This window comes from Triturus cristatus, chromosome 2_1 (genome assembly GCF_964204655.1).
Source record: "Triturus cristatus chromosome 2_1, aTriCri1.1, whole genome shotgun sequence".
In the NCBI taxonomy this organism is placed as follows: domain Eukaryota; kingdom Metazoa; phylum Chordata; class Amphibia; order Caudata; family Salamandridae; genus Triturus; species Triturus cristatus.
In genome coordinates, this window is record NC_140581.1 from 1,162,487,880 (window position 1) to 1,162,511,584 (window position 23,705).

General features: G+C 43.3%; 1 protein-coding gene across 1 annotated transcript in view; it reads right to left on the reverse strand.

Annotated features, from left to right (window-relative positions):
* Positions 1-23,705, reverse strand: part of CORO2A (coronin 2A) — a 408,458-nt gene that overhangs the window by 23,902 nt on the left and 360,851 nt on the right. Inside the window, exon 10 of the mRNA XM_085636611.1 lies at positions 23,036-23,126. Coding sequence (XP_085492737.1) covers positions 23,036-23,126 — 91 coding nt within the window. The remainder of the gene's footprint in view (positions 1-23,035; positions 23,127-23,705) is intronic.

Consider the following 23,705-nt stretch of genomic DNA (forward strand, 5'->3'; position numbering starts at 1 on the left):
AAATCTCATAGATGTCAATAAGTATTCAGAACATCTCGGTATTCAGCCTTTCTTCCCTTAGAAATCTAAAATATGATAGTTCATTTCTGTTTGGGGGAATCTTACAGACTCAAGAAGCATGTACTGACCTATGGTTTTTCAATTCACACAGAATACCTACATCACAGTTTTAGGGTAAAGGGTGGCAAAATCTTTTCAATAATATGATTGCAAGAATGAACCAAAATGTAAATTTGCTCTAATATCCCAGTTGTAAAATGCTTCCCCTGATTGCCGCACTAGTCCATGCTTCATGTGCTATAACTCTCTAAGAGTGGGGTTGGGAGCATATAGTTCACAACTTTCCATCCATCCTCTGGTACTCCTTTCTGTTTAATCTTTTGAGTGCACTTTTTTACTTATACTGTGTCATTTCACAAGTTTAGTTAGGAGCAATAGTCATGATTGAAAACAAGTATACATTCACAGACTTGTTCCTCATGTTCCCAACCCTCGCAAATATCATCTATATTGTGTTGTAATGTCAGTCTTTATGAGAGACATGTGAACAGATTCTCAGTTTTCATCACAACAACTCTCTGAACTGTTTATATATGAACAACAATCTGGCACTTACAGCTATCCACATCCTCACCACATTTCCACTGTGCTTCCCTTGACTCTTGACATTGGTTTACATTTCCTCAAGTGTGTATGCTGCCCCAATTTCAATACTATATGGATGCTTGATCCGTTATAGAATCGGGATGTTCAAATGCCATCAATAACTCACACCAGATGTCTTCTATTGGGTGTTTTCTCAAATGCTTGCGTTCTTCCCTTTTCAGTATAAAACCTTCACTCCTGGCCCATCTGCAGACACCCTACGTCCATCGACCAGGAATCGTGCAGTGTTGGCTTTCTATTGTATGGCAATTCACCTCTTGGCCATTGCAGGCTTTAGGCTAATGAAACAGTCCCAGTAGAAATGCCTCTGGCAGAGACCAACATCTCTGCTCAAAGCATTATTCAACGCTTAGACTGCCTTTTTTCAAAAAAAGTTAAGAGTACCACAGCTCCAAACCTTGTGCAAAAAGTCTGCATCTCACGTAGTGCATCGTGGGAAGCTAGGGTGTCTTTTCCCAGCATGAGATTCAGGCGTTTGTGTGTTTAGTGGTGTGGAGATAGTTGAAATGAGTGTATTTTAATCGTGCATTTCTGAGACCTTCTCAGTGTACTATTTTTTGTAAGCAAAACTTCATCAGCATACAGCAGTATCTTTGAGTTCCCTGAAGGTAAATATATACCGGTTATCACCTAGTGTCGGATTGTCACAGCCAAAGGTTCAAAAACAGAAAGGAACAGGAGAAGAGACAACAAGCAACCTGTCTCACTGGTATGATAAGAAGCTACTGCAATTCACTTGTGCTGTGGGCCTTATGCAACCACGTTATTTTGGTGATAAAGTGAGTGTCCAATCCCGTTCTCTTTAGGGTATGGAACAAATAACTCCACTGAATCAAAAATAATGTATTCTGAGCATCAAGGGGCTGGATCATTGTTTCCTTCCTCAAGTTTGTGGTGAGTTACAGCATGTGCAAGATGGTTCTGAGGTAATGTCTTGATGTGTTGCCTTGGGAATCCTAATTGTGTGTTATGCATAAATTACGCCATAACCCTCTGTAATCTCTTACCTGGAGTTACTGAAAGGTAAGTAACTTTTTCTGCTGATAGCAACATCTAACCACAGATTCCTCACCCTTTGAATAGATACCAAAGCAGTACCGATTTGAAGGTGGGTCAGTGAAACTGACTCAAACCAAAAACTCCGGTAGGACCGAGCAGGCAAAATGCTTCTCTCGTCAAACCTGATTATCCAGACAGTAGTGCTTCATGAAAATATGGAATTACACCCACATAGCCCTGGTAGAATGAGATAGCAGCCATTCTGGAGGCTGCTTGTTAGCCAGTGCACAACAGAACATGATCCAGTGTTAGATGGCCCTTTTCTGCATGGTCTTGCCTTTTTCCAGTTCGATAAACCCCACAAAGAGATGATCGACCATCTGGTAGTCTCCGGTACTATTGATGTAAAAGCTCATTACTCTTCTGCGGTCCAAGCAATGGGGTTTCTTCTGCTTCTTATAGGGAAGAGGTGGGGCGAACAATGCCAGTATGATGATATTTTTACCTACGTGAAATGGCAACACCACTTTTGGCAACAAGGACACATACGGTCAAAGAACCAGTTTGTCTGGCAAGAAGGTGGTGTACGGTGGGTTGAAAGAGTCTGAAGCTCACTTATGCGCCTCACTAATATTAAGGGGATGAGGAATATAGTCTTGAGAATGAGAATCCACAAAGGAAAGCTATGAAATGGCTCAAAGGGAGTACACATCAAATAATTGAGCACCAAGTTAAGGTCCTACAATGGCATGACAAAGGGAGAGGGAGGAAACATATGTTGTAGACCTTTTAAAAAATTCATCAAAACCGGTGATTTAAATAATGAGGTGTTTGGGGTACAGGCAATAAGCACTGCGTCATCCGCATACAATAAAGCAGGGAATGCTGTGGACTTAATTATTGGCACGTCCAGGTCATGTTGTGTCAGGTTCTTATTCAAAATTTCAATATACAGAACAAACAAGTTGGGAGAAAGGACACAGCCCTGGCCCACTCCTCACTTTAATTTAAAAGGGGCAGTATATTCATAGTTGGAGCCAAAACACATCCTAGCTTGCACATCCCTGTGCAAATCAGCAAGAAAGTGCACAATTTTGATTTACTCGATCAAATGCACAAGAAAGGTCCATGAACAGAGGACATTGCTTCACTATTGTATATTTATTGATGATCAGGTATAAATTCAAGCATTGTTCTAAAGTGCCCAAGCACTCTCAGAACCTTTATTGGCAAGGGCTAATACCATCATTCTTTTCTGCCCATTCTCTGATTCTGTTGGATTTGACCCTGCCAAGAACTTTGACAGTGGAATAAATTAAAGAAATGGGTCTATAACAAGGTTGCTGCCTATCCCCCTTTTTAAAAATAGGAACAATGGTTGTCAACGACCAGGATATGAATATACATTTCTCTGAAATGTTATTAAAAATGTTGGTGAGTAAAGGAGCTCAAAAAGCAATGTTGGCTTAAATAAATGCAAAGGGACCCATCTGGCCCTGGCACCTTACATCAGAGGCTCTCCTTCATGGAACAAATTACCTCACATAGCTCGATGTTCAATCAGTTCCGTTTCCCGCAGCAAGGATCATGGGAGGATGTCAAACTATCATTTAAACAGATGGATGAACGATATGTGAGAAAATGAGTGACCCACTGATCTTCACTTAAAGTGCACTTAAACTACATAAATTGATACCATTCACTGTAACAGCTATGATTTTGCTCCCAAAAAGTTTAGTGCTCTTAGATTCACAAGCAAACATCAACTTATCCCAATTTTGCTTTTGGATTATTTTCTTTCTGTTTTTAATGGATGCTTTATATGTCACCCTGCAAGTTAAAATAACCACTGGGCCTCTTGTAGTGCTAGAGCACTCCCATGTATTGGGACCACGTGATGACCTTTGACTACCATTATTTTAATTGACTTTTGGTGTTTTACGTTATCCTAGCTTGAATGTATGCTGCATGTGCCTTGTTTCCCTGGAAGATTACTTACATGTAGTCTTGTAGTTTTAAAGTGGGAGAGCTTTCACAGTGTAGAACAGCCTTGCCAGGAACAGAACGTGTGGTATGGGCATTTGAAAGCATGAGAGAGAGGTGTGGAATGTACTTCTTGGTCCTGAAGTGCAGTGGTGCTCAAATGTGCATTATGTTGTGCATTGGGAGATGAAGAGTGTGATGCTATAGGCAGTGGTGCACAAATGTGCATTGTGTTGTACATTAGGAAGTATTATGAAGTTCTTACTATTGGCTTTGATATGCCCTCATGTCATCTTGAATTCTGACTCTGTCTTGCTTGAGCTTTTTGCACGCACAGGCAGACTCCAGATTACTCAAGTTGTTTAGGTTATTCACATTCAAGGTTGTTTTGTTGACTGTACTGCCTGACACTTTCATAAGCTTTGCTAGGATAACGTGTGGGAAGTGTGCTTGGTACCTTTCGGAGCAGAGATTGTTGTTGCCAGAGAAATGTGTGGAAAGTACAGTTCTGACTCTGAGTCAAAATACAGGGGCTTGGCCATCTTCTGTTTTGACCTTGACACATACCAGTACAGTCAGCTCGGCTTTTCATAACAAAAGAAATAGGGCCAGGTTTCTAGACCCTTCTCGTGAGGTTGAGTAAACGTATTAAAGGCGGGAAATCTTGGCACCCAGATGGGAGCTCGCTTGTGGGGCATCCCAGGCAGTACTGTCAAAGGGCTCCTCCAGCTTGAGATGACAAGGATGTTGAGTGAACGATTGGTGAAGTGTTTTATTTTTGAGTATTGACTTTATTATGTGTTAGTGAGTTTGTGTGCAAATCAAAGTCTCCAGTGGTTATAATCATCTGAGGTGTTTTCATTGTGATGTGTGAGTGTCTGTACACATCCAAGTCTTCAGTGGGTGTAATCATCTGATTTTTTTTTTTAAACAGACTTTATTAGGTCACAAAACAAAATGCAGTCAATCCCCTTCCCCCGTACTCCGCCCTCCAGCCAAATCAGAACGTGGTGCAGTGACCAGTCCACCAAACTGATCACAACTGTACAACATTCACCCCAACAGCGTCTATGCTACGAGGTAGGTCACCCACAGGAGTAATCCACAATGAATGTGCGATAAAACCAATATGCCCCCCGCCCCATCCCCCAGCAACCCCCCCAACGTAACCCCCCAAAGCATGTCACCAGTATCTATCATAATTACATGTGCATCAAAGCCTCACCTACCACTCGTCGGATCCGCCTCCCAGCTATCCCAGCAGAGAGTGCCTCAAGAGCATAGGGGGAAGCCTGTTACAGGGTGCTCACGGAACCGGGGCCCCATCATCCTCCACCGGATCTCCCCCATCTCCCACAGCCGAGCGCTTGAACAACTCCAGGAGCGCCAACCATGCCCGGGCCCATTCGTGCGATCTTTCATTTTCACTACGTCTAGCCAGACACAATCTATAAGTCCCCTCACTTCCCGCCCATTTCTCCATTTCCATAGCCCACCGCAAGAAATTAGGTCCCTGCCTTGCCTTCCAATGGGAAGTAATCTCCCGCTTGGCCAGGACCAGCCCCAAGTCAATAAACCTACTGGTGACCTTAGTCTTTGCAGTATGCGGAAACCTATGTAGCAAACATACCCCCGGGCCCACCTCCAAATCCCTCTCTGTCACCGTCAGGAGTAACGTCGCCACTTCTTGCCAAAATCCTGTCACCTGCGAACAGTCCCAGAACATGTGAAGAAAAGTCGCCCCAACATGGCCACATCGGGGGCAAGCATCCGGCCCCCCAAAGTACTCAGCTATTTTGCTAGGTGTAAGATATGCCCTATGGAAAACATAAAACTGAATGAGCTGGAAACGTGCATTTCGTGTACACTTCCAAGGGCGCTCCGTGATTTCTTCCCAGTTTTTGTCCGCAATAGGCGTCCCCAGGTCCGCCTCCCACTTGACGCGCAGCGCAGCCAGGGGTTGCCGCATATCCCCAGTAATCCGCCTGTAGAGACAAGTCACCGCCTTAAAGTTACCCACCGCCATCACTAGATACTGACAGGCAAGAGAGGTGACCGGCTCTACCATCCCCTTCCGCCAGTGCTTCCTGACGGCCGCAGTCAAGGCTGCATATAAGAGGTAGTCCCCCCGCGGGTGATCATGCCGCTCCCTAAAGTCGTCAAAGGGGAGCAGATTACCATTCTCATATAGGTTGCCCAGTGTCATAACTCCCCTGGGTGTAATCATCTGATGTATTTAGTGTAAATATCTTTCTGATTTCTTTCAGCGGACGTCCGGCATTATCTGCTTTTGCTTCATTCCATATTGTTATCTGCTTGCATTTTATTGCATGTATTTTATTCCATGCGTTTAAGCTTAAAAGTGTGATATTAATGCTTGCACATTTGTATATATATATATATATATATATATATATATATATATATATATTATCTACTGGCGGTCGCCAGTAGATAGTTATAGTTAGGACCGGGTTTCCATAGGAAATCGGAAAATTCTATTTTGAATAACTTTGGCGCCGGTTGACGAATCCTCGCAAATTTTTCCAAATAGGTGGGGCGCTCCGCTCCGCTCCTACACTGAAAGTCTCGGGGTGAATAGTCAAGCGGGGGCCGAGAAAAAAGGGGGTCCCAAAACGCGTTTTCCCCATGCATTTTATCATAGGACCTTTAGTCGAAGGTACAGCCCGAACGGCTGAACAGAATTACGTGAAATTTGGCAGAGAGGTAGCCATAAGGTCAAGGAAGTGCCTTTTGAAGGTCTCGTGTAAATCTGTTCAGTATTTCCTGAGAAAATAGCATTTAAAACCATATCAATATCTATACGCGCGTACCGTGCGCGCACTATGCGCGCACCATGCCGTGCGCGAGCGCAATTCTGATTGGTTGTTAGATGTCAGCAAACATTCGAATCGGTCGAAATCAGGAAGTGGCGGCCGCCATTTTGTCTCTCGCAGTCTGAGGCAGTGAAAAACAAAGGTGGAGAACGTGAAAAGGGGGCAGGGTGGACAGTTCCTGACCCCCTAGCCTTTGTCAGGGGTTCACTGAAGGACCCCCAAGGGTGAAAAAAACATTTATTTTTTTGTCGAAAATGCGCGGGGTGCGCGCATGGAGCGCGCACGGTGCGCGCACGGAGCGCGCACGGTGCGCGCACGGCACGCACAAAGCTTCATGGGCGCTCGGTGGGCGAAGCGCACCGAGTGCCCACTGCGCGCGCACGGTGCGCGCACGGTGAAAAACCTCAAAAAAAAAAATATTATTAAATACATAACTTAGCATTTAAAAAAACGTACAAATTCACTTAAAAAACCATAGGTTTCACACACGTTATAGTTAGGAATTAGCATTTAAAAAACCTTGCAAATTCACTTAAAAAACCATAGGTTTCACACATGTTGTAGTTAGCTGGACCTTTCCCTCGTAAAAAACCAATGAAATTCCCCCGTTATAGTTAGTGCAGGCAACTATAACTCTCGCGACCGCAATCCTCTGCTGATGACGTCAGATATTACATGATTTCGACCGACTCGAACGTTGACTAACATGTAACCACCTATCAGAATTACGCTCGCGCACGTTAGGGTGCTCGCACGGTGCGCGCACGGTGCGTGCACGGTGCGCGGCTATAGATATGTATGTGCTTTTAACTGCAATTTTCTCTGGAACTACTGAACAGATTGACTCCATATATGCAAAAGGCACATCCCTGAGCTGAGGACTACCTCAAGTAATTCTGTTGAGCCGTTCGGGCTGTACCTTGGACTAAAGGTCCCTATGGAAAATTGCATGGAGAAAACGTGTTTTGGGACCCCCCTTTTTTCTCAGCCCCCGCGTGACGAATCCCCCCGAGACTTTCAGGGTAGGAGCGGAGCGCTCCACCTATTTTGAAAATTCGCAAGGATTCGTCAACCGGTGCCACAGTTACATTTACATTTACATTTCCTATGGAAACACGGTCCTAACTATAACTATCTACTGGCGACCGCCAGTAGATAATATATATATATATTCACTGACCATGTCATGAGTGATTTAATATGTGACGTCATCAGCAGTACATTGCGGGCGCGCGAGTTATAGTTAGCTGAACTAACTATAACGGGGGAATTTCAATGGTTTTGTACGAGTGAAAAGTCCAGCTAACTATAACGGCCGTGAAACCTATGGTTTTTTCAGTGAATTTCTAAGGTTTTTTAAATGCTAATTCCTAACTATAACGTGCCTGAAACCTATGGTTTTTTCAGTGAATTTCAAAGGTTTTTTAAATGCTAATTTCTAACTATGCCTACAGAGATAGGACATGTGAAGAAAGAAGAAAAAACGCACAGAAAGAAAAAAAAATGCAGAAAGAAGCGACAGAAGTCCTCAAAGGCGAAGAAAAGTGCAGGAAGAAGGATAACGTGCAGAAAGAACAAACAGAAGAGCAGAAAGAAGCCTTGTTGCAAAATCATCCTGTACCCTCAACTTTTTCAGACGGATACTGGTGGTAACTGAGTCTGACTAACCAGTCCTAGAGCCAGTGCTATGTTAAAAGACACTTAGAATACAGTGAAAACTCCTACATACACTAGGGAACACTATGCGTTGGGGTCCCCCCTGTGATTAGCATGACCTCCTCTGTAAGCCCCTAGTATATAATAGGGCAGGGGGATTAAAACAACCTCTTAAAATGCGCCACAGGGCGTGTTTGCACACGTTAACTCAGGCCCCGTCCCCTCCCTTCCCCACTGTGTAAACACACCCTGTGGCCGTTTTAAGTTGGGAGATTAAGTTCATTTGAATACTCAGGGTCCCTAGGGTCCAACTAGCCCACTAGGTACCTCCAGTAACTGCCACAGAGCTACGTTGCAGAGAGGTGTAAAAAGTGGCACGGCCTGGACCACCTCTCTGCAACGCAGCACATTAACGCTTACTGGAAGCACCTGGTGGGCTAGTTAGCCCCCAGGGGCCCTCAGGATTGAAAGGGAATTATTTCCCCAACTTAAAACACGCCACAGGGCGTGTTTGCACACGTCACCTCAGGCCCCGTCCCCTCCCTTCACCACTGTGTAAACGCACCCTGTGGCCGTTCTAAGTTGAGAGATTAAGTCCCCTTGAATCCTAAGGGTCCCTTGGGTCAAACTAGCCCACAAGGTACCTCCAGTAAGTGCCACAGAGCTGCGTTGCAGAGAGGTGTAAAAAGGGGCATGGCCTCAGAACACCTGTCTGTAACGCAGCTCCCTGGCGCATACTGGAGATACCTGTTGGGCTAATTAATTCCCCAACTTACAACTCACCAGGGGGCGTGTTTGCAGAGTGCTGCAAGGAGGGGGGCATGTGTTTTATTTATTTATTTATTTTAAGAAGGGGGGCTGTGTGGTCCCCCCTTCTTTTTCTAATTTATTGGCCCTGGGGACCCCATCCCCCAGGGCCTACCCCCTAACTTTTTTTTAGAAAAAAATAAATTTGGAAGGGGGCCTTAATCGGCCCCGTGACCCCAATACCCGGGGCATGGCCTTTTAAAAAAAAAAATCTTTAGGAGGGGGGCTGCGTTGCCCCCCTCCTCAGGCCACTTATGGCCCCAGGGACCCCATCCCCCGGTGCCGGCCTTTGTTTTTTATTATTTTTAAAAAATATATATTTATAGAAACACCTAGGACATGCTGGACAAACCGTACGTACCTATCACCATGACGATTTGCATGATATTCATTAAAAGGCGACTATGCATACAATGAATCCACGTGGAATGTATTTACACCGCTAGTGAAGCTCTGACGTGTCTGACGCCCTACCGTGCCTAATCCCGGCGCCCCTGCCGATGGGTACTCTCCAAGTAGACACCCTTGTCGTTTATTTATACAAACATGGGCAGCTATTGACGGGCACCTTTAATACACACGCAAACCAAGCCATTCAAAGCGGATTCGACCAAAACTATGCAAGAAGCCCCCCTCACGGTTAATAAAACACACATCCACCACCGGATGTGTAATACTTTTTATTTTACTCTCTGGAAAGAAGACAAACCTCACTTGAGAGTCACAGCACGCTCCTGGCTGTGCCCAATGCTGTGTTACACCCACCAGTGCCCGCCAAGTGCCACACACCTCTGTGTTGTATTCCAGCAGCTAGTGCGTATGCTATGACACTCTCTAGCCCATGTGCGCTGTAACACCACCCCGTGAATATGTTATGCCACACTTGCCTTCGCACGGGTTATATTGCCCCATCTAACGTGCCTTCCTCAAAGCCTATGTTATAACGCACAGTACTATGCCATACATATTACAATCTGGGATCCATATCTTTATCACAGTGCATATGCAACGCTACACTCCCCAGCACATATTTTATATTACAACTTTAGAGACTAGTTAGATTACACAACACTGCCCTGTGCATATTACACTCCAAGGCGCATATCGCACAGCACGCGCTAGTGCCTGTGCTATCCCGCGCTCTCTAATGAATCTGTCATTGAGCACAAAGTATTGCATATTATATTTCACGCCCCGGTTCATCTTATATCACACTTTTTGGTGCATAGTTTATACCATACACTATATCTATTTTTCCTTTTCAATCGTGCTCTCAGGATTATGTTCTATATAACACTGCGTTCACCTACCCTTTTCACGGGCATTACATTTTGCGATGGGGGGTGGAGGGTCAGGGGGTGTTTCTGCCAAGTGAGCCCAGAGTCACAGTCACAAACGTCCTCTTCTTCCTGAATAAAAGTGAGATTATGCTGCATACTTGTTCATATTTTAAGTAGTTCGCACAGACACACATTTTAAAAACAATAAAGTTCCTAATACCCACCTTCTCTGAACAGTTAGCTTGCTGCCCCATCCACCTCCCCCCTATCCTCTGTTGCCTGAATCCATGGACTAGCCTCCTCCCTCCTGCCATGCATGGTCTGATGTGCTGCTACTGCCCTCCATTTAGCATGATGTACCAGTCCATTCCTCCTGCCCTCCATTGCTCAAATCTATGCCCCATCAATGACCTCCTGCTTAGCCTCTGTGCTTAGCTTGCTGCCCCTATTCTCCTTCCCCATGTCCTCCAATGTCTTTGTGCATGCCCCTGCTCCATCCTTTTTGCCCCCCATGTTCCATGGACCTGCCACTCCTATCTACTCTGAGTGTTGTTTTGAGATGCCACTCCCCTCCCACCTGCCTAGCATTGTCAGATGACTGTAACCTGTCCCTGCCACCTCCATCCTGCCTGTCCACATGCCATGCCCCTATCCCCTTCCTCCTGTCCTCCATGGTCCGTTTTACTGCCACACCCTTCTGCCCTCCCTGGTCTGTTGTGCTGCAACTGCTCCTCCTGCCTGCCCCGCGCGGTCTGTTGTGAGGCCCCTTCCCCTGAACTCTCTTGTCTGTGCCCAGGTCCTGACCCTCCCTTATATCCTCCATGGTTCTTTGTGCATGCTCCTGCACCCTCCTTCTTGCCCATCATAGCCATTGTGCTGTCACTAACCCTCCCGCTTGCCATGCCTTCCCTGTGTGGTCAGCTGGCTGCCCCTGACCCCCTCCCACCTTCCCTCCATGGTCTTTGTGTATGCCATCATAGTCTCACTGTTGCTCTCCATGGTGTGTCTTGCTTCTAGTGCCCAACCTGCCTGACCCCCATGGTCATCTTGCTGCTCCTGCCCCCTTGCCCCCAGCCCTCTGTTTCCATGTGCAGACCCCGATTCCCTCCCTCCTGGCTTGTCTGTTACATTGTAATGCCCCTGATCCGTCCCTCTGCACTATATAAAACTGCAAAAACACAAAAAATAAAAAGTGTTCTGCACACTTCTGTCATTGGGCTACATGCGGGCTACATCTGGGTGATATTTATGCTGCATATGGTCTCTTTTGTCTCTGGTGGCCATCTTGGGAGATTTATTTGTTATGAAGTTTCCTATCTTCCTCATTTACTGCAGTCTCTTCAGTAGGAAATGCTTTCAGTTTTTTACTTTGATTCCATCAAGAAGGTATTCAGATATGTCACACATTTGCCATAAATTATGAAAGTTAGCACTCTAGTTGCTTATTAGATCACTGTAGTAAAGCTACTGCTCACCAGGGAAGTCTGCTGCTGGTATTGAAAGTGCATGTTTCAGTCTGCATGTCAGAATTTTTTAATGAAATAGAAGAGGATTTGAGGAGTCACTCAAAATGTGCCTTAATTTTTCTTTCTGCAGCACTAATCATACTTTCTATGGCAAAATGAACCCCCTCATTGTGTTCCTTTTTAAATTAAATGTTTTAAGAGTTACCACTTCATTCGAATCAAGATGGCTTCAGGTGTGCAATACGTTTGTCATAAGTAGGACTGTTAGCGCTCTAGTTGTTCTTTAGAATACTCTAGGAAGCTGCAGTAGAACACAAAGGAATCAACTGACAGTCTCTGCCCTTGTTGGATGTACATGTAAAGATAATGTGAATTTACAGAAAATATGCTCTCAGTTTAGCTTATAGATCACCTTCCAAACCTCTGTGGGAAAAGCATGAGAAAATAGTTTTCTCTCAAATATGATTCATGATATCACAGCAGAAGGCTTTTTCACATGGTAAAATCACCTTAGAACACACCACAATTCCTAAAATGAGTATGGTACCATCAACAAATGATTTATAATGTAACTAAAGTCTTAAAACCTTCTGTTAACTGCAATGCTTTTTAATGAGGTGCTATCATGTATATTGGTCCCAAGATGGCTGCCAACACTGGACAGCCAATCAGATCTCACGATGAGATGTGTGGTTAGGCTCCACCCAGATATATGTGATTTTGATTTTCTCAGGAACTACTGAACGGATTTACACCATTTAAGCAAAAGGCACGACTCTGAAGCAAGGTCTACCTTTCTGCCAAATTTGGTGTAATTCCGTTCAGCAGTTCGGGCTGTAGCTGTGACTAACGGTCCCTATGGAAAATTGCATGGGGAAACCACATTTTGGGACCCCCCTTATTTCTCGGGCCCCGCTTGACAAACCACCTTGAGACTTTCAGGATAGGAGCGGACGGGAGCGGGCCACGAGTTTTGAAAATTCCACGAAGATTTGTCAACCGGCGTCAAAGTTATTCCAAATAGAATGTTGCGGATTTCCTATGGATAAGAGGTCCTAACTATAACTACCTACTGGCGATTGCCAGTAGGTAAAATATATATATATATATATATATATATAGTGGAACTTCGCACCAAGACCCCAGGGGGGCTTAACCAGGAGGAGGAACTTTGGTCCTTTAATGGATAACACTACGAAAATCCAAACACTGTCCATTAGAAACATTAATACAATGGAGAAGGATGGTAGACAACCGCTTAGACAATCACGATTAAACTGTCGAAAAAAGCCCATTCAGGGCATTATTTTTGTTAAAACCCGAGAAAGGTATAAACGAGAGAGACATACACACCCCAATTGGGGGATATTACAATTAGCCGGGGGAATAAAGGAATACGTTTATGATTAACTAACATTATGTTTTTACATTTGAAAAACAATATGTGAAGGATTTCTGGTTCATACATTTGTGAATTGTAACGTGGAACCCACAGGCTTATTGCATTAACCTAGCATTGTCTATTGCGGTATGACACAGTGTCAAAATGGCCGACAACCTTCTTTTCACATTGAATATCTGTACATGTTGAGTCCGCTTTCCATTTCCACTCTTTGTATCTTTGATAACCAATTGAATGCTTAAATAGAAAGTGGAAACAAAGTATCATTGACATTGACGAAGGCCAGGAGGCTGAAACGCGTTTGTCAGCAGATCGTGTACAGATCGTGTTTGCAACAAACTTCAATAAATTATTGAATTGAATTGAACACTGACCAGAGTGCGCAGCAATCTTTGAAACTGTGGCTGGTATGGATTCGCGAGTTTCGTCCTCGCGGCTGGAGCACCCGCTGTGCTGAGAGCGGGATAATTGACGGAGAACGTGGAATATATATATATATACATATATATATATATATATATATATATATATATATATATATATATATATATATATATATATATATATATATATATATATATATATATATATTCACTTCGTTCTGCTCCTCCAACAGATGTACTCGGACACTCCACGTAATTTTATTGCAGGAAACAACGCGTTTCAGCTCGCGCCAATCAGACAAGGGTGGGAATGTGGTGGTGCTAGATAGAGAGAAATATCTAGCTGAAGGTGTCAGACAATTGAGTGACACCACATGCTATAACATCTCCACCTTTGCTGAGATTGGTGAGTCCAATTAAACGTTTGGGACCTTGTTGATGAAGTGGAGAGAGAAAGGTTTACTTGAGTGGGAGGAATACAACTACTTAAAATGTGTACACCCAAGGACCCCATTCTCTACTTATTACCTAAACTCCACAAAAATGCGGCAAACCCTCCAGGGAGACCCATGGTTTCCTCAATGGGATCCTTACTTGAAAATACCTCACGATTTATCGACCACTATTTGAGCCCTCCCTTCATACCTCAAAGACACCACCCATTTTTTTAACTATCATCGATGGCATCTATTGGGAACCCACTTATATTCTTGTCACTTTGGATGTATGTAGTCTCTACACCAGTATCCAGCATGATCTTGGAATACAGGCTGTAAAACACTTTCTGAAAACTAGGTCTGTCTCCTTACTACATCATTCGGGAATGTTGGTAGACATGATTTATTTTTGTCTTACCAACAATTTTTTCATCTTCGATGATTCAGTGTACAGGCAGTCACAGGGCACTGCGATGGGCACCTGCTTCGCCCCCAGTTACGCCAATCTTTTCATGGGCTGGTGGGAGGAGCAGGTGTCCACACAAATGGAGGAATTTGAGAACAATGTAGTCCTGTGGCTGCTGTACATCGACGACATCTTTATGGTGTGGAATGGTAGTGCTGAAGCAGCTAAACATTTTGTGAGCAAATTGAATGTGAACAAATGCAATCTTATGTTCACTGAACAGATAAGCAACACATCCATTGAATTCTTGGATGTTTTGGTGGAAATTCAAGGAGAAACAGTGGCAACAAATCTTTTCCGAAAAAAGACGTCAGGGAATAGCATACTGAGTGCTAGGAGCACACAGCCCCGTAATCTCGTTGACAGTATCCCCTATGGGGAGCTGTTACAGGCTAAACGGAATTGCAGCACAGAGCAAGCATATCAGAAAGAAAAGGAAGTGATGTGTAACCGGTTCAAGGAACGAGGGTACAAAGCTACAACTATCAGAAAAGCCTGCAATAGGGTAGACACTACTACTAGAAATGCATTACTCCACTCAATAGGCAAGAAACTAATGGGGAGACTGTTAGATTTGTGACCACCTGCTCTCTGGCCCTTTCTTTATCCTGTCATTATCCAAATTGCGTAGTGACATCTAGGAACATCCCAGGTCGTCGCCAGTTTAGTAAAGATGACTCCAAGCAGTCTGGAGAAGTAAGAAGATGTTTATTGGGGAGGATACGTCTCACCATGAAGGGGCCCTGGAGCAACTGCTTACAATCAGAATGCAGTGCTCTCATGACCTCATCACACATTCTAATGTCTGGACATTCTGAGCCAATGCTCATATTACCACAACAGGCTTATGAGATCAGAAAGATTTTTAACAGGCATTGGCATGTGCTATCTACTGATGTACATCTTAAACCATCTATATCGAGCAACCCCCAAATTACCTTCAGAAAAAGTCGATCATTGAGGGATGATTTGAGTTATAATCATGTGACGTTATTGGGCACGAATACAAAACAGACTAAACCAGGGTTTAGATGTTGCAAAAAGTGCAAAGCGTGTCGTAAAAGCATGGATTGTCGTGCACTGACTATTTCTAATACCAATAGGGAGTTCACGATCCGCAAGCCTCTTACATGCAACTCTATATATTGTGTATATGTATTGATCTGCCCGTGTAATAAGTGGTACATGGGCAGCACAATACATCGTGCAAAGAAGCGAGTATTGGAGCATGTCCCGGCTATCAGGAACAATAACAGACAGTACCCAGTAGCTCGCCATTTCTATGATGAGCATTTTCAAAATGAACATCTTTTGAGAATGGTGGTGATTGATGCAGTTGTAATGGGTGTCAGGGGTGGGAATCATGAACTATCCCTGCGGAAATTGGAGTCCAAGTATATTATTGAGTTCGATTGTATGACCCCTAATGGCTTGAATTCAAGCGAAGAACTAGCTGTTCACTTGATAGATTGAAATTTTCATATGTAAAAATAGTACGCGGCGTTCAAACTTTCTGTGAGTTTAATAATTTTAATCTTTTTTGATTTTTTAGGTATGAAATGGCATCTTGTTGATCTCGGCGCTACAATGAATTGGATAGTTTGAGCTTGTTTTCCAGTGAAGTGTTTTACTCATATGGGACAATCGATTTGAGCAGTAGCATGATTTTTTACTATTTGCCCACTGGGGCGAGACGCAATGCAGTGATTAATTACATCAATATATAAAATTAGGGGTGACTATGCCCACGAGAGCGTCATTGTCAGAATTATGTATTATTATGTATCGATATGGCAGTTATGATTTTAATATTGAGTTAATCTGTCTTCATTGAAATGATACATTTGTCAGCTTGATTGATATATTGACTGCCATTAAGCGCAAATCCTGCTCCAAGTGTTATTGCATCAGCGATGATCATTATGTAAACATAAAGATTTGATAAACGGGCAATATTAATTTGATAGCTAAATATTGCAAATAATATTTTCTAATGTTATTACATGCAATATGAATGAGAGGCATAATTTATTCCTGTACTCATATGATTTCACGGAAGTTGCAATGAAATTTGTATATATTATTAGTGGATTGAGAACTTCCAAGATGGATGCCAATTTGCAAGAAGATGCCACACTGATGTGGTGTTAGTCCTATGTCTATGTTAGACAATGGTTAAAATCAGTCACTGTTTTGCTGTAACTTTGTAACGTGGTCAAGGCGCAAGCTGAAATGCGTTGTTTCCTGCAATTAAATGTTTCACAAGCATACGTGGAGTGTCCGAGTACGTCTGTTGGAGGAGCGGAACGGAGTGAATATATTTATCGGGCTTCCGGTAGCCCCAACTCGGACCGTCCGTGAATCAACCTAATGTATCCCGTAACCGGAGTTAGGTGTAAAGTAAATATATATCTATCTATATATATCTATATACATTTGAATGCTGTACATTTGACATCTGGGAAAGCTTTTTGTTAGAGAGTGCTGCACAAATAAAACCCAATGCCTTATTCTGAAAACAGTATTTGATGTGTTTCCTTTTATAAAAGTGAAATCCCTTTCCAGGTGGTGTTTCGTTTTTTTTTGCTTCGTCATGTTTGAGCCTCCGTTTGAGAGGGCAGTATTTTCTATTGCCTGGGAGGGCGAAGCAATATGCCCCTTGATGTTGATTTTAAAGCGACCCATAGATGCCTCCTGGCAGCAGAACAACTACCATGGAACCACTTTGGGGACAATTGGGATATATTATGTGCTGGCTTAAGCAGGGATTGGTAAATGTCCTGGCATAACCCATCAAAAGAATCCACTAATACAGCATCAGGCACATGTGTATGCAAACAAAAAAAAGGTTGAAATGTTGACGAATAAGTGACTTTAAAAAGCCATCAGGATCAGATACTTTCAAGACCAGACTAAGACCATCTGTGGTTGAAACAAAGTGAAGGTCCGGAGTCAGAGAGAAAATGACTGCCGCAAAACGGCTGTGATCACCAAAAGAGTTTTCTATGACATCACAAGATATCAAAAAATTCCAAACACTATGGGGAAAAAACATATCGTCTATGACTGAGTGACACCCGCAACCGCAATAAGTGGAGGTTGGGTAACTGCTTCTACAAATTCATGAATGTTTATCAAATCACACAACTGATGTAGTTGGAAAATTCCTGCCCTCATGAGTCGCAGGCGGCCAGAGCCACACTATCATAATGGTGAGGGACAGATTGTGAGAAAACTGAAATCCCAGCCTGCAAACAACGCAGATAAACAAATGCAGGTTGCAAGCATGAGTGCCATTTGTATTATACAGTTCATCAATACATTGAAACAAGGATTCAAAATTCCCTATGTGACTGAATGAGTATAATCATCATTATAAAAATGTATAAGTTAAACCAGAAATCAAATCAAAATTGAACCCAGAAAACCTGAATATCCTGATAATACATATTCAGAACTGTAGCCATAACATTCAACAAAAGTTTATACGAAGTTACCAGACCCCCCCCCCTAGGCCCGCTCACACTATAAGGAAATCGCCAAAATAGAATAAAGCCATTACAAAATAGGTTGGTAACAACCTATGTTTCTCGAGATAATATAATGTCGTAGGTATGAAAGCAAAGCAAGCACAAAGAGATGAAGCAAGCCACTCTGAAGAATCTTTTTTGTTCTCAAGCCTGCAATGTTCCAGCTCAAAAAAATCAAAGTGTCTCAATGACAGGCTTGGCAGAATCAACCCGCTCTCTAGAGATGTGACCATAATTCACTTTAAAATTGTTATGGGGAAGCTTGTAGAAATAGCCAGGTGGTAGAACTTCAATGCAAGTATTGTTGTTCAAGGGAAACCTGGAAATGGCTAATAAAGTGCTAACAAAGGTGGGCCTCCCAAAGTTAAGCACCACACAGTTACCATCCAGAGATTCCCTAGAAGGACCTACTCAAGAAACTCTACCGGTGTTCAATATTTGGCTGGATTCATAGACATTAAAGTTAAAGTTCCTTGTCATCCAATTGACAATTTTGAGTTTTAATTGATCCCCATTTTCAGATGAGCCAACAACCAGAGCTGGGACATTTGCCAAGATGAGCACATAGGATAAACTTTGGTAGGAAGGCTGAATACCAGCAACCTACCAAGGCTTAAGCTTGTACCCGCCTGACCCATGAAAGAAATAATCTGCTCTGAAATAGAGGTAAAGTCGCCTGGGTTTTGGATTTGTAGAGACCGCAGCATTTGCAACTGTAGCATTCACATTTACAGGGTTTGAAACAGGTGTAATCACCACAGATGGTAAACTAGTGGTGGGTGGTTGTCTTCCTGACATGTTGCAGCAGAAACCCCTAAGCCAGGTAAATAATTGTCTGAAAGGGGAGCCACCCTTTTCCCAAATTCACACAATCTTGATTCAATCTTGGCAAGCTGTGATGGTAAAGGAAGCAAAAGCACTTTGAGCAAGGAGCTCAGCCTACCCCAAAGCTCATTCACCAAAGAGGATTGTGATGAAATTGGGCTAAACAGATCCTTCCTAGCTCATTTGTCTTGGATCTGGACGGACAAACTGCCTTCTATTTACACTTGGGTACAGGTTTGGTCATAGGAGACCCTACAGTAGAGGCTGAAACATGCAATAACTCATTCGGTTCAACATCTTTGGCAGGGTTTGTTATGTCAGCGATGTCAGAGACCATAAGGGAGATCGGAGGTGGCAGAGATTCATTCTCCCCTTCAAATGAGAGTGTTCTCTCAGCCAACTATATCTCTTTAGATATCATTCCAACCGAATCTACAAGAAAATTAGGAATTGTTGACCCCTTGGCTGGCATGCATGTCGAACCTGTTGTCTTACGCTTGCCTATGTCCACAGCTGAAGGCAGTAGAAAAATGTACGCGAAAGAGTGGTGGCTCAGCCCACCCTTGTCAAGGTGTGGATGTGCCCAGACGACCTCACTCTTGGCCAAGTGTTCGCCCGGGCATGTCCCGCGCAGTGATTGTGAAGCGTTCTTATGAAACGTCTGCTCCTGCCACCTAGACCCACAGGATTATGGGCCTTGTAGTCCTTATCCTGGCTCGCAGTGGCTAGTAGCCTAGGTATGCAACAACCAGAGAAAGTATGTCCCACAGAGTAGTTTCAAAGCGTCCTTATGAAGGGTGACCCTTTTGTTTCAAGGTTTAGGATATCAAATACTTGTTAGTTTTAAAATACTTTGTAGTGATTTTTTGTTAGTGCCAAGTTGCCCTCTGGAGTGGAGATCAGTGACATTGACCTTATATGTATCACGTGGCCTAGCAATGCTAGGAAAGATACATTTTAATTGGGAAATGCACAACATATAAGCAGTTCACCAGTTCAAAACAATGAGAGATAGATTATCAATGGATGGAGAAGCTCTTCTGACCAGGAGTTTATACTAATTGGCATATACAGTTCTATAGTATTTCTTGACTTTTCAAATTCGTGTAGCTTCAAGGTTCAAGGATTTTAGTTCACGGTTGCCTTCCAAATGTAATATTTGAAAAATTAGACTGGAAGAATGGGTTGTTACTTGTGAGGGTGCATTGAGAGTAGACACTAATGCTGAATACCTTAGTGCTAGTAGGTCTACAGCAATTACAATTTACTTGGCATCAAAAAGACCTTTGATTTCAAATGATTACAATCCAAGGGCGCCTAGCTAAGGACCCTGATTCATGCTTGTCAAATTACTCACATCAAAAATCTTAAGCATTTCATGGCAAGCCAGGGGCAGAGTACTATGAAGTATGGGTTTGCAGAGTTGGAAAATCTACTGACTGGGAACTGTGCACTTTTTAAAACTGTCAGCTTTGCAAAGTTTAAAGCTCATACATTTTTTAAATGAAAAAAGTACCTTTTGCAGCAGCAGGAAATGAGTTCCACAGCTGCAAATGATCATGAATGGACGAGCGCTCTCAGACAACTATCTTGTGCTCTGAGACGCGTTCCTGGTGCAGTCAGGCTCTGGAGCATCCTAGTCCTCGCCCCCTGCATTTTCTGCTATCATGCAGTGCCATGCTTCACACATCATCCTCTTTCAGGAGCACTGCAATTGCCTGCACCAATCCATGCCTCTGTGCACCACATCAACCCTTGTCCCCTCCATGGCACCTCATACACCTCAGAATAGGAGGATTGCAGAGTCACAACCCAATTCTCTTCCGCAGTATATTCAATCCAAAGATCATCCTGCAGCAAGACATTGTCACTTCTGCAGACGGGCTAGGCCTTAAACCTTCATATCAAGCAAAGTCATATGAAGTCAGAAACCTTTACGGACTAATGGCTAGATAAATGCTTTGCACACCCCTAATATTAAGTGAAGGCAGGGACTAAGGTTTTTTTCTTGACATCCTGTCAAATCACTTTAAGTGAGAAGTCCGAGGGAAAGACGAGTGTCGGAAATAAAATCATAACAATTAGCAACTCTCAGTCAGTAATAAAGTTGGGCGAATGAGAAAAAGTAGATGCATTTGTGATATTCATCTAGTATATTTTTTTTTACCTGCAAGTTTAGAGGTTAAACTGGCTTCACTCAATGATGTGATCCAAAAACAATAATGTTATGAGAAATGTTAAAAGTACTGGCATAAACGTTGAAAATAAATTAATAGAAGTTCAAGCGATTAACAACTGGTAAGCATAGGAAAAGAACTGAACTGTCAAAGAAACTTTACTCAAAGGGGCAAAGAGTCACAGTCGAGAGTGAGACAAAACCTCAGAACCAGGGCCGTTTCTTGATGTTTTGCCGCCCTAGGCGAGAATTGAAAAATGACACTCCCTCCCTTTTACTACCATCACTCTCACTGAATTAATGCATTAGATCACAAAATGTCCTCGTTAGGCTGCATAATTTGCCTTTTTTTTATGCTTAATTTAGCCAACTCTCCGCATAATTTGGTCCCCCCCTGCGGCTTAATTTCAAGTGGTCCTGAGTATAAATAACACCAACAATCAAAGAGCACATGGCAAAACAGCTGAGTAGGTTAACCGCTTGCTGCAGAGATCTGCAGTGTTAGCTGGTCACAAATTGAAATATTTGCACAGTCTACTCAGCCTTTTATCTTTCCAAGTTAAAAAGGAGTGCCTTTGTGTTGAGTAATATTGACCAATTATCTAAGCCCCGAGGCACAATTTAATTAGTGATGTATGTTTTGTAAGTGGGCGAATAGAGCGCAAACGTAGCCGTAGAACATCACAGCGCGGTACAATAGTTGCCTGGGTACATTTGAGTGGTAAATCATATAGAGCTGCCAAACTGACTCTAGAACCAGGTGGATTGGAGAATCTCACTATATGATTCTATTCACGCAGATCAAGCATCACACGCTTCATATCTAGCCACCGCTGATATGTCTCGCCACATAAATCGTGACAAACAACCCCAAAAGCTAAAGCGCAAGAGGCACTATTTCCATACCATAATAAGACCGGAACCTGTATTTTGGGGTGAAAAAACAAAAAAACGAATTTCAGATTGACGTGATGGAAAAAATAAGCCTCTTGTTACCCTATATTTTTTAGGTCTCGCCTGACCCAGCGCATGCGCTGGTCTGCCGAGACTTATTGAGAGGGCGCCAAAAAGTGCTACCAGGCCAGCCTAGAGCTACAGTGCATGATGTTTGATCGTGATAGCGATCACTTTCACTTTCGCGGCCGCACGGACGCTTTGCATAGCCAATAGGTCTCGCTTTTGGGACCTTATAAGTATTTAGTTATGCAACTGTTGCATGGCTAAACACTTATAAGGTCCCAAAGGCGAGACCTATTGGCTATGCCAATGCTTGTTTATGTGTGGCGTGCTATTAGCCACCTGTTTGCACTGCTTAAAAACAAGTGAAATTCGTGAATTATAAACCAGTTACCTGACACGGTTATTTTATTTCCTGGCACTAGAGCAGCCGACACACACAGTCTGTCCTCCGCGCACCGAGAGAGAGGGTTGTGTGATGTGGGAGACTTGTCACTCTCACTGGCTGCTGCATAAAGCACCGCTCAGGGACTGGCCAAAAACGATGCCCAGGGCCATCATTGGTAGCGCTTTCCCACACTACAAAATTGATGGCCCTGGGGACCCACACACTGGTACCGCCGGGCTGCTCCACACACCACTATGCTAGGGTGCGCTGCGCAGCATGTACAAGCAGGTGCGCATGCACTCACATACAGGTGCTGCTGCCTTCAAATTAATTTTTTCCCCCTTTTGCCACCCTAGGCAGTTGCCTAGTCTTGCCTAATGGTAGAAATGGCCCTGCTCAGAACTAAAACTAAAACACATTCTGACAAAATGTTTACAGGTCACAATAGAGATTAAAAAGAGCTAGCAGTCAGAAAAAAGAGAACTATGGCGGGTACTAAGAACAGGTTGGGGGACGGTTGAAATTGTAACAACGTCAAGTGATACCGTGAGTAATGTTAGCTCCCCTAATAGCAAGAGTATCAGAAACCTATTCTGAAAGATACTTCAAGAGTTTCTTGTGAATTCAGTGCATTTTTCTAGCAATGTTACTTTCGCCAGATCCCAATGCTGAATACATTAGAAATTAAAGATGTTAGGAGTGTCTTATTACCACTAAATGTATATTCTTCCACTCAGCAACTGAAAACATAAAAGAAGATGAAAAGTTCTATCTTACCTTTATTGATTCCACTCAACCACTCTTTTGCGGTCAGTGCTGGAAGGCCTCCAGGTGTGAGCGGATATATGTCGTCCTGGTACGAATCAGACTGCAAAAGAGAACAGCAACATAGAATTAAGAGACAATATAAACTTCACACTCCTGCTTAATCTAGATTGTTTCCTCTTCAATTCCTACCCATTGTTGGTGCTAGACGTGTTTCTAAGGAAATAAAAACTGTAGAATACATGAACACATACTAACAAATTAACCCTTATACATGACTGAATCACTACCACTGGGCTCCACAGAGTGGCTGCCTCTGCCTCCCATAGCCTCGGCCCGGCTGGCGCTGCTCACTCTCCTCCCCCATAATCTTATCTTGTAACTTTTCCTGTCATTCAAAGACTAAGATCACATGTCAGACACGGTTGCCCTGAGTGTGCGTGTTTCCTTTTCTTCTTTCTGCGACTGCAAAGTGAAGGAACCACAGCTCTTTATTTCAAAACGAATCTGGTGACCTTGCTCACCCCCTTGGTAGCTTGACAGGAGCAGTCAGGCTTATCTTAGAGCAGTGTGAAAAGCAATTGCACATAACCAACAGTAATACAGTGTAGGTCCTACAAAAGGACACCACACCAGTTTAGAAAAATATCCAATATTTTTATACACTTAAGATAAGACCAAA